The following is a 12,528-nucleotide window of genomic DNA, read 5'->3' on the forward strand; positions in this document are numbered from 1 at the left end:
AAGACAAAATCCTATGGCATTAACAAGATACTGGCATGGATACAAGGTAGCGAGTGGGAATAAAAGGAGCCTTTTTTGGTTGGCTGCCGGTAACCTGTGGTATTCCTCAGGGGTTAGTATTGGGACCGCTGCTTTCTCATTTTTTGTCAGTGATTTAGAGTATGGAATATTATTGTGGCAAAGTTTGTGGATGATACGAAGATAGGTGGAGGGGTAGGTAGTGCTGAGGAAGCAATGCGATTACAACAGGACTTGGACAAATTGGAAGAATGGGCAAAGACGTGGCAGATGGAAAACAGTGTTGGGAAATGTATGATAATGCTTTGGTAAAAGGAACAACAGTGTGGACTATCATCAAAATGGGGGGAAGGTTCAAACATCAGAGGTGCAGAGGGACTTAGGAGTTCTCATGCAAGATTCCCTGAAGGTTAATTTACACCCATCACAACAACCCTATTATTATTGCACCATTCCAGAATCTGCCTCCCTATTTCCCTCGATGTCTCTGTTACTATTGGGGGCGGGATCTATAAAAACACACTGAAGAGTTATTGCCCCTTTTTCTGACTTCCACACACACTGACTCAGTGGACAATCCCTCCATGACTTCCTCCTTTTCTGCAGCCGTGACACTATCCCTGATTACCAATGCCATACTCCCATGTATTTTGCCTCTTTCCCTGTCCTTTTTGAAACATCAGTAGCCATTCCTGCCCCGAAACCGCCAAGTCTCTGTAATGGCCACAACATCATAGTTCCATGTATTGAGACGGTGTTCCTCTGCGACGAAGGTGCAAAAATAATGAGAAAGTGGAAAAAAAAGAACGTAGTTACGTAAGAAAACACATTTTTAGTCTGAGACCCTGAGCAACAAGTCCTGCAAATTGATGGTTCCTGGTAGTCCAGGCTGTACTTGCACTGATCCAACACTGGAGGGCAGCAGCAATGAGAGGCCACCTCCAACCATGTCAGGATGCCACGCTGCAGTGCAGACCTGAGGCTTAAAGCCCATTCCTTGCTCCAGCTGAGGCAACACTGCTGCCTTGCTGCCTGTCTCTTCCACCAAACAAGGGAAGCAGGCCTGCAGCAATCAATGTCCAGTAGGGTCAAGTGGTCACAAAAGAAACATCCAAAGCAGTCACTCACAGTTTCAGTACATGCTGCCTTTGCAACCAACTCTGTTGCCTCCAAGTAGCAGGCTGCAGCGTGGTCTGCATCAGGGTCAACTCTTCCAAACCCAATCTGGCTTCTCCTGTAGCCCGAAATCGTGACTCAAATCGATGCCCGATGCAGTCCCCGTCCCAACTCTCTCCCCGTCCCAACTCTCTCCCCGTCCCGACTCTCTCCCCGTCCCGACTCTCTCCCCGTCCCGACTCTCTCCCCGTCCCGACTCTCTCCCCGTCCCGACTCTCTCCCCGTCCCGACTCTCTCCCCTCCCGACTCTGATCCCCGTCCCGACTCTGATCCCCCGTCCCGACTCTGATCCCCGTCCCGACTCTGATCCCCCGTCCCGACTCTGATCCCCGTCCCAACTCTCTCCCCGTCCCGACTCTCTCCCCTCCCGACTCTGATCCCCCGTCCCGACTCTGATCCCCGTCCCGACTCTGATCCCCGTCCCAACTCTCTCCCCGTCCCGACTCTCTCCCCTCCCGACTCTGATCCCCCCTCCCGACTCTGATCCCCGTCCCGACTCTGATCCCCTGTCTCGACTCTGATCCCCTGTCCCGACTCTGATCCCCATCCCGACTCTGATCCCCTGTCCCGACTCTGATCCCCATCCCGACTCTGATCCCCTGTCCCGACTCTGATCCCCATCCCCCATCCCGACTCTGATCCCCCGTCCCGACTCTGATCCCCCATCCCAACTCTGAATCCCGTCCCCTCTGATCCCCATCCCAACTCTCTCCCTGTCCCGACTCTGATCCCCATCCCGACTCTGATCCCCCGTCCCGACTCTGATCCCCCGTCCCGACTCTGATCCCCCGTCCCGACTCTGATCCCCCGTCCCGACTCTGATCCCCATCCCGACTCTGATCCCCCATCCCAACTCTGAATCCCGTCCCCTCTGATCCCCGTCCCAACTCTCTCCCTGTCCCGACTCTGATCCCCATCCCGACCCTGATCCCCCGTCCCGACTCTGATCCCCCGTCCCGACTCTGATCCCCATCCCGACTCTGATCCCCCGTCCCGACTCTGATCCCCCATCCCGACTCTGATCCCCCGTCCCGACTCTGATCCCCCATCCCAACTCTGAATCCCGTCCCCTCTGATCCCCGTCCCAACTCTCTCCCTGTCCCGACTCTGATCCCCATCCCGACTCTGATCCCCCGTCCCGACTCTGATCCCCCGTCCCGACTCTGATCCCCATCCCGACTCTGATCCCCCATCCCAACTCTGAATCCCGTCCCCTCTGATCCCCGTCCCAACTCTCTCCCTGTCCCGACTCTGATCCCCATCCCGACTCTGATCCCCCGTCCCGACTCTGATCCCCCGTCCCGACTCTGATCCCCATCCCGACTCTGATCCCCTGTCCCGACTCTGATCCCCCGTCCCGACTCTGATCCCCTGTCCCAACTCTGATCCCCATCCCGACTCTGATCCCCTGTCCCGACTCTGATCCCCTGTCCCGACTCTGATCCCCTGTCCCGACTCTGATCCCCTGTCCCGACTCTGATCCCCCGTCCCGACTGATCCCCGTCCCGACTCTGATCCCCCGTCCCGACTCTGATCCCCCGTCCCGACTCTGATCCCCCGTCCCGACTCTGAATCCCGTCCCCTCTGATCCCCGTCCCAACTCTCTCCCTGTCCCGACTCTGATCCCCATCCCGACTCTGATCCCCCGTCCCGACTCTGATCCCCCGTCCCGACTCTGATCCCCATCCCGACTCTGATCCCCTGTCCCGACTCTGATCCCCCATCCTGACTCTGATCCTGGTCCCAACGACCTGACTCAAATCTTCTGTCCTGACGGCCCAACCTGATTCCTTCAGCCAACAGGTTGACTCTTTAGCCGGCTACTCCAAACAATGAGCAGCTCACTGTACAGGTAGTTATTGGAGTCAAGAGTAGTCTTACTGTGTATAAAACCAGATTTATCAATGAGAAAAGCACCTTTGGTTGGCCCCTGAGAGGCTGCTGCATGTATACATGCTGCCATTTTACCGGCACAGTTTACAACCCTGAGATTTATTTGCAGGCCTCAAGAGGCTAATGTGGAAGGGCAGCTAGTGGAAGTTGGGAGGCTACAGAAGGACTTAAACAGATTGGAAGAACGGGCTAAGAAGTGACAGGTGGAATATAGTGTGGGGAAGTGTAGGGTCACGTACTTTGGTGTTCGTCACAGTCTCCAGCAGCAAGGCTGTGTGCTTCATCCCCTGCTCTACTTGCTTCATGCTCAAAACTGTGAGGCTGTGCAATTCATTGCCAGAAGCAGCAGTGGAGGCCAAGTCATTAAAGTGGAGGTTGATCAGTTCTTGATTAGTCACGGCATTAAATGTTACAGGGAGAAGGCAAGACAATGAGGTTGAGAATGGTAATAAATCAGCCATAATGGAGTGTCAGAGCAGACTCACTGGGTCGAATGGTCTAGTTCTGTTCTAATGTTTTAAGGTTTTTTTTTGCAGACACTTCAATGAAAGTAAACTTTAAAACTGCGACTGAAATGCAAAGAGAAAGGTTGAGTGAGCTAGGACACCTGTCCCGGGGGTGAAAGAAGATGAGAGGCAGACTGGCAAAGATATAATTGACAAAAAGGCATAGCACAGATAAAGTGCACAGCCAGCACCCTCCAGCCTCCTCCCATGGTGGCAATGGCTTTGCCTACAGGATGGTCACTTAAGGCCACTGTAGGAATGCCTAGGAGAGGCACTTGAGAAGCAAAGGGGTAAAAGATTACTCTAGGTAGATGGGAATGCTCAAAATTCAAAGTAAGTTTATTATCAGAGTACACATATACAACACTGAGATTTATTTTCTTATGGCCCTTCACAGTAGTTACAAAGAAATACAATAGAATCATTGAAAAACTGCACACAAAGATAGACAAACAACTAGTGTGCAAAATACACCAAACAGTGCAAATATAAATTTTTTTTAAAAAAATAAATACATAAATAAATAAATAATAAGCCTTGAGAATATGAGTTGTAGAGTTGGGATTAGTCAGGTAAGCCATAATCCTATTGGTTGGCAGAGCAAGCAACAGAGGCCAAGTGGCCTCCTCCTGCTCCTAACTAATGTGAATGTATATGGGGAGGTTGGGTACAATAGGGTCTTTTAAGAGACTCTTAGATAGATACGTGGAGTTTAGAAAAATAAAGGGCCATGCAGTAGGGAAATTCTAGGCAGTTTCTAGAGTAGGTCACATGGTCGGCACAATATTGTGGGCCGAAGGGCCTGTAATGTGCTGTAGATTTTCTATGTTTCTATATGTTTGAAAGTACTCCCAATAGAAAATGCTGTTGGAATATGGAATTTGTGAAATATTTGCACAATTTGTCTTTAGCACATTGGTTAGTTGTTATCTTGTGCGTAGGTTTTTTCTTCATTGATTCTGTTATGTTACTGTGAATGCCTGCAAGAAAATGAATCTGAGGGTAGTATACAGTGACATATATGAATTTGGATAATCAATTACCTTTGAACTTTGAAAGCGTTACACCAGGTATCTTTGTAAACAGTGTCATTTTTGATGGAATGATTTAGGTGAGTTCTTGGAAGCAAATATTTATAAAAGGCAATAAATAGTTCTGTAGAAACTGCATCACCATAGAGACCAAAAGTTAAACATGCTTGTCTTCAGTTTGAAGTTCAATCTTTTATGTTTCTACATAAAAGGTTTTTGATTTGTTGTAATGACAATTTTTCTTTTTTTTTACACACAGAAGCTGTCTTGCACTATAACCAGCAGGTATGTTTATTTCTGTATCATATGGCGTGACGGTAGCATAGCGGTTGACGTGACGCTATTACCATAAGACACAGGAGCAGAATTAGGCCATCTGGCCCATCGAGTCTGCTCTGCCATTCAATCATGGCTGATTTTTTAAAAATCTCATCCTCAACCCCAGTTCCCGGCCTTCTCCCTGTAGCCTTTGATGCCATGACCAATCAAGAACTTATCAATCTCTGCCCTAAACACACCCAATGACCTGGTCTCCATAGCTGCATGTGGCAATAAATTTCACAAGTCTACCATCCTTTGGCTAAAGAAATTAATCTGCATCTCTGTTTTAAAAGAGTGCCCTTCAATCCTGAGGCTGTGCCCTCTTGTCCTAGACTCCCCCACCATGGGAAACATCCTTTCCACATCTACTCTGACTAGGCCTTTTAACATTCGAAAGGTTTCAATAAGATCCCCACCCTTCTGAATTCGAATGACTACAGACCCAGAGCCATCAATCGTTCCTCATATGATAGCCCTTTCATTCCTGGAATCATCCTTGTGAACCTCCTCTGGACCCTCTCCAATGCCAGCACATCTTTCCTAAGATGAAGGACCCAAATTGTTCATTACATTACAGCTCGGGGCATCAGATTTCAATCGCAGCATCCTCTGTAAGGAGTTTGCATGATCTTCCTGTGAATTGTGTGGGTTTTCCTTTGGGTGTTCCTGTTTCTACCCACAGTCCAAAGACATGGGTTTGTAAGTTAATTGGTCATTGTAAATTGTCCTGTGATTAAGCTTGGGTTAAATTGATGAGCTGCTGGGTGGCTGGGTTTGTTGGACCAGAAGGGCCAGTTATGCACTGTATCTAGAAATTTAATAATAAAAGTAAAATAAAAAAGTAAAGATACTAAAGACTCGGATTGTTAGTGAATGAGTTTTTGTTAAGCGTTGTGCTGTTTTGGAATGTAGTAAGGTTCAAAACTGAGAAATAAATTTGGGATAGGGGCGAGTTAGTTCAAACTGAAGTTTATCGTCGTTCATCCATACACACATATACAGTGAAATGAAATCATATTCCTCTTGGGCCAATATGTAAATCAGTAAGATATTGCATACAGCACATAAAATAATATCAGTACAATAATATTAACAGATAATAAAAAATATTCTCTGGATGTACAAGTTGCCATAAAGTGCATATACAGCACATTATAAACATACAACTGTATAACATTACTGGCATTGTCATAAATAATGTCTGCTTGGTGCAATCCATGTGCAGGCTCAAATCCTAACATTCTGCTTTTTATCACCAAAGAGATTTTAGACATTTCACTTAAATATTTGAACCATTTTCTACAGTGTTTTGTCTGTACATTCATTTGGATTTTTATTTTATTTAGAAATGACGCACAGCAACAGACTCTTCAGGCCCAACGAGCCTATGCTGCCCAATTATACCCAAGTGTCTTTGAAGTTTAATTTTTAAATTTTATTTTAATGATCTAATTTGGAGGGTCAAGATGGTGGCTGGCCCTTATGGCTTAAAAGCCCACACCACTCAGTTACACCTGTATGTCTTTGAAATCTGAGTCGGAGGCCTCCGTCAGTCAGAGTCGACCATGGCTGTTGTGTCCATGCCAGGGCAGTACAATATGGAGAGCGAGGTGTTACCCACGTAGCAAGCTCCCCCTCTCCACACATCTGATGAACCCAAAGGAACAGCAGACACCAATACAGTTTGGTGCCAGCAGCATTGCAGGAGTTGTCAGTCAGCGTAGACCTCAATGTAGAATTGCTTTAGGGACTCCAGCTCTGGATTTTCCCTTGGGGTTTACTCCCAGAGCCTTCCCCGTGAGTGGGTATAGCCACAAGGCAACGGAGTTCGAGATCATAGTTTTATTTCTCCTAGATAAATTGCCAGCAACAGTTGAAGAGCTGGAAGTGACTGGTTTTAAGGCGATAGTAACCCACCTTTGCCCCTTCTGCTGTCAGTAGGTACAGTTCTGCTGGGCTTAGTAGGTAGGCCAAACGTAGGCCAGGAGCTGGACTTGGTTGTCAGAGGCTATTTAAGGTGCACGCCATTGGGAACACTTAATAGGTAGTGGGACCTTGTCCCCATTACCACCCTCGGCTATAATAACCTCAAAGAACATCCTTATGTCTTTCAAGTATATTTTGAAATTTTATTTTTATTATTTAATTTGGACGTACAACAGTATAACAGGCTCTTCTGGCTCAACAAGCCTGCGCTGTCCAATTATAGTCATATTACTTCCTTCGGCCCATCTCCCCTACTGGGACACAGGCCACTGACCATAGCTTGCCATGGTAATTTGTCCTGGGTTAGTCTTACATGTTGTCTCCAGGTGGAGCCCGTCTTCTTGGCGTATCCTTCCTCTCCCAGGAATGAGGTCTTTGGAGCATCTGTTGGCATTTCTGTAGCTCTGGGTTTTTACAGGATAGAGTTGTTAGCCCATGCCCAACCCTCCTCCTTTCACAGTCGGTTTGGTACCATCCTTTTGGCCCAATGAGCCTGTGCTGCCCAATTACACTCATGTGACCAATTAATCCTTTGGACTGTGGGAGGAAATCAAAGTAGCTGGAGGAAGCCCACACAGTCAGGAGAGAACATGCTAACTCCTTACAGACAGCCATGGATATTGAGCCTGGGTTTTTGGTGTAACCCTTACACTAATGTGCCGCTCTATACTCAGTTCTCAGCAGTCTCTCAGTAAGATGTTGTTGACTTTGAGCAGGGCTTTTCTTGAAGCTCAGTGGGTAAATCCATTGTCTGATGTGACCAGGGATATGCATATGCAGGTCAATTTGTGTGTCTGTCTTGGGTTAAAGAGGTGGAGGTTGGAGTTCTCTGTGCTTCTAATGGTCTGAGTTGAATGGTGCAGAGTATACCAATACCCCTACTCTGAAAACACACACAAAATACTGGAGGAATTCAGCATCCACGGAAAGGAATAAATAGTGTCTCTGTTTGAGACCCTTCGGCCAAAACGTCGATTGGTTATTATTATCCATTGATGCTGCCTGGCATGCTGAGTTCCTCCAGCATTCTGGTGTGTGTTAATCTGGATCTCCAGTATCTGCAGAATTTCCTTGTGTTCCTGCTCTGAAGCTCTGTGCACAGTTCTGAAAGCAAAATCACTAGACAAGCTACCTGTAAGCCTGTTGTTACGTAAAAACTTCACCACACCATGAGTTGCTATCATCAGAGATGTGGGCTGAAAAACAATCCTTAAAAAGTTTCAGGGGTTTGATCGGGGCATGACTGTGCAAGTGTGTGAACGTCAGCCAGTGAGAACAGCGAGAAGAGTTTAAAAGGAGACACCTTATAGAGCGGGCGACTAAGTAGAGGGAGACACAGTAGGAAGGCTTTGGCTCAACTGGGCTTAGGCGATAATAGGGTCAAGGCGAGGTAGGGTGCCTGTGTAGAATATAAACAGGAAGTATGTGTGTGAGGTGGGTCTTCTGTGCTCGGTGACAGATGTGGGAGGTCCGGGAGACTCCCAGCCTCCCAGACAGCCGCATCTGTGCCAGGTGCGTCGAGCTGCAGCTCCTTAGGGACCAGATTAGGGAACTGGTGATAGTAGTAGTAAAAGACAATGGCAGGTAGTCACACTGGGGCCTGGGGACACAGATAAGTTGGTAACAGTCAAGAGGGGGGAGGGCAAGAGTCAGAGGCTAGAGAGCACCCCTGTGGCTATACCAATTGCAAAAAGAATTCCTGTTTGAGTACTGTTGGGGGGGAGACGGCCTACCTGGGGGAAGCAACAGTGGCTGCGTCTCTGGTACAGAGTCTGGCCCTGTGGCTCAGAAGGGTAGGGAAAGGAAGACGAAGGCAGTAATGATAGGGGACTCCATTGTTAGGGGTCAGACAGGTGATTCTGTGGACGCAAGAAGGAAACGCGGATGGTAGTTTGCCTCCCAGGTGCCAGGGTCCGGGATGTTTCTGATCGTGTCCACGATATCCTGCAGTGGGAGGGAGAACAGCCAGAGGTCGTGGTACATATTGGTACCAATGACATAGGTAGGAACAAGGAGGAGGTCCTGAAAGAAGGAAGTTGAGAAGCAGGACTGCAAAAGTAGTCATCTCGGGTTTACTATCTGTGCCACGTGACAGTGAGTATAGGAATAGAATGAGGTGGAGGATAAATGTGTGGCTGAGGGATTGGAGCAGGGATTCAGATTACTGGATCATTGGGACCACTTGGGGCAGGAGTGACCTGTACAAAAAGGACAGGTTGCATTTGAATCCCAGAGGGACCAATATCCTGGCAGGGAAGTTTGCTAAGGATATCAGGGAAAGTTTAAACTAGGATTGCTGAGGGATGGGAACCAAACTGAAGAGATGGGAGAAGAAGCGGTCTGCTCACAAATAGAGAAAGCTTGGAGACAGTGTGAGAGGGAGGATGAGTAGGTGATAGAGAAGGGATGTGCTCAGACGGATGGTTTGAGATGTGTCTTTTTTAATGTAAGGAGTATTATGAACAAAGCGGATGAGCTTAGAGCGTGGATCAGTACTTAGATCTATGATATTGTGGCCATTACAGAGACTTGGATGGTTCGGGGACAGGAATGGTTACTTCAAATGCCAGGCTTAAGATGTTTCAGAAAAGACGGAGGTAGGCAAAAGAGGTGGAGGCGTGGCACTGTTGATCAGAGATAGTGTCACAGCTGCAGAAAAGGAGGAAGATGTGGAAGGATTGTCTACGGAGTCTCTGTGGGTGGACGTTAGGTACAGAAAGGGGTCAATAACTCTACTGGGTGTTTTTTATAGTCCACCCAATAGTAACAGGGACATCGAGCAGCAGATAAGGAGACAGATTCTGGAAAGGTTTATTAATAACAGGGTTGTCATGGTGGGAAATTTTAATTTCCCAGGTATCGATTGGCATGTCCCAAGATCAAGGGGTTTGGATGGGGTGGAGTGTGTAGGTGTGTTCAAGAAGGTTTCTTGACACAATATGTAGATGAGCCTACAAGAGGAGAGGCTGTACTTGATCTGGTATTGGGAAATGATCCTGGTCAGGTGTCAGATCTCTCAGTGGGAGAGCATTTTGGAGATAGTGATCACAACTCTGTCTCCTTTACCATCGCATTGGAGAGGGATAGGAACAGACAAGTTAGAAAAGTGTTTAATTGGAATAAGGGGAAATATGAGACTATCAGGCAGGAACGTGGAAGCATAAATTGGGAACAGATGTTTTCAGGGAAATGTACAGAAGAAATGTGGCAAATGTTCAAGGGATATTTGCGTGGAGTTCTGCATAGGTACGTTCCAATGAGACAGAGAAAGTATGGTAGAGTACAGGAACTGTGGTGTACAAAGGCTGTTGTAAATCTAATCAAGAAGAAAAGAAGAGATTACGAAAGGTTCAAAAAGCAAGTTAATGATAGAGATCTAAAAGATTATAAGGCTAGCAGGAAGGAGCTTCAGAATGAAATGAGGAGAGCCAGAAGGGGCCATGAGAAGGCCTTGGCGGGTAGGATTAAGGAAAACCCCAAGGCATTCTACAGGTGTGTGAAGAACAAGAGGATAAGACGTGAGAGAATAAGACCAGTCAAGTGTGACAGTGGAAAAGTGTGTATGGAACCAGAGTAGAAAGCGGAGGTACTTAATGAGTACTTCACTTCAGTATTCACTTAGAAAAGGATCTTAGCAATTGTAGTGATGACTTACAGCGGACTGAAAAGCTTGAGCATGTAGATATTAAGAAAGAGAATGTTCAGGAGCTTTTGGAAAACATCAAGTTGGGTAAGTCACTGGGACCGGACAAGATGTACCCCAGGCTACTGTGGGAGGTGAGGGAGGAGATTGCTGAGCCTCTGACGATGATCTTTACATCATCAATGGGGACAGGAGAGGTTCCAGAGGATTGGAGGGTTGCGGAAGTTGTTCCCTTATTCAAGAAAGGGAGTAGGGATCACCCAGGAAATTATAGACGTGAGTTTTACTTCAGTGGTTGGTGAGTTGATGGAGAAGATCTTGAGAGGCAGAATTTATGAACATTTGGAGAGGCATGATCTTATTACGAGCCTGATTGAATTTTTTGAGGATGTGACTAAACACATTGATGAAGGAAGAGCAGTAGATGTAGTGTATATGGATTTCAGCAAGGCATTTGACATGAAAGGCTTATTGAGAAAGTAAGGGGGCATGGGATCCAAGGGGACATTGCTTTGTGGATCCAGAACTGGCTTGCCCACAAAAGTGGTTGTAGATGGGTCATATTCTGCATGGAGGTCAGTGACCAGTGGTGAGCCTCAGGGATCTGTTCTGGCACCCCTAATCTTCGTGATTTTTATAAATGACCTAGATGAGGGATGGGTTAATAAATGTGCTGATGACACAAAGGTTGGGGGTGTCGTGGACAGTGTGGAGGGCTGTCAGAGGTTACAGCGGGATATTGATAGGATACAAAAATGGGCCGAGAAGTGGCAGATAGAGTTCAAACCAATTAAGAGGGAGGTGGTTCATTTTCATAGGTCAGATATGATGAAAGAATATAGTATTAATGGTAAGACTCTTGGCAGTGTGGAGGGTCAGAGGGATCTTGGGGCCTGAGTCCATCAGACACTCAAGGCTGCTGCACAGGTTGACTCAGTGGTTAAGAAAGCATACAGTGCATTGGCCTTCTTCAATCGTGGGATTGAGCTTAGGAGCCGAGAAGTAATGTTGCAGCTATACAGGACCCTGGTCAGACACCATTTGGAGTTCTGGTCACCTCACTACAGGAAGGATGTGGAAACCATAGAAAAGGTGTAGAGGAGATTCAGAAGGATGTTTCCTTGAATGGGGAGCATGCCTTATGAGAACAGCTTGAGTGAACTCAGCTTTTTTTCTTTGAAACGACAGAGGATGAGAGGTGACCTGATAGAAGTGTATAAGATGATGAGAGGCATTGATTGTGTGGATAGCCAGAGGCTTTTTCCCAGGGCTGAAATGGGGTGTCACAAGAGGGCACAGTTTTAAGGTGCTTAGAAATAGGTATAGAGGATATATCGGGTAAGTTTTTATGCAGAGAATGGTGAGTGCGTAGAATGGGCTGCTGGTGATGGTGATCAAGATGGATACAATTGGGTCATTTAAGAGACTCCTGGACAGGTACATGGAGCTCAGTGAAATAGAAGGCTATGGGTAACCCTGGGTAATTTCTCAGTTAAGGACATGTTCGGCACAGCTTTGTGGGCCAAAGGGCCTGTATTGTGCTGTAGATTTTCTATGTTTTTCTAAAATCTGGAAAAATTGAGCTGGAATTGATAGATATAAAATTGTGTAGTCTTGTGGTTTCAATTAAGGAGAGGAAATTATTATAAAGGATTGCATAGAAAACTGTGTCAAAGCAAGTTTGATGTTGAAATATTTGCTAACTGTATTGATAAACAGCCTAACAGAGCTGTATGTATTCTTAACTTGTAGAATTAATTGCCATAGATGGCTGTGGAGGCCAAGTCAGTGAGTATAAAGGCAGAGGTTGATAGGCTCTTAATTAGTCAGGATGTCAAAGATTATGGGAAGAAGGCAGGAGAATGGGCTTGAGAGGGATAATAAATCAGCCATCATGGAATGCCATAGAGGACTTGATGGGCTGTATGACCTAATTCTGCTCCTATGTCTTATG

The 12,528-nt window shown here is 46.7% G+C and overlaps 1 protein-coding gene across 1 annotated transcript in view; it reads left to right on the forward strand.

The window, feature by feature from the left end:
• Positions 1 to 12,528, forward strand: part of LOC132407529 (transmembrane protein 241-like) — a 170,599-nt gene that overhangs the window by 19,989 nt on the left and 138,082 nt on the right. Inside the window, exon 6 of the mRNA XM_059994241.1 lies at positions 4,884 to 4,909. Within this exon, the coding sequence (XP_059850224.1) occupies positions 4,884 to 4,909 (26 nt within the window). The remainder of the gene's footprint in view (positions 1 to 4,883; positions 4,910 to 12,528) is intronic.

Source organism: Hypanus sabinus, chromosome 1, assembly GCF_030144855.1.
Source record: "Hypanus sabinus isolate sHypSab1 chromosome 1, sHypSab1.hap1, whole genome shotgun sequence".
NCBI lineage: Eukaryota > Metazoa > Chordata > Chondrichthyes > Myliobatiformes > Dasyatidae > Hypanus > Hypanus sabinus.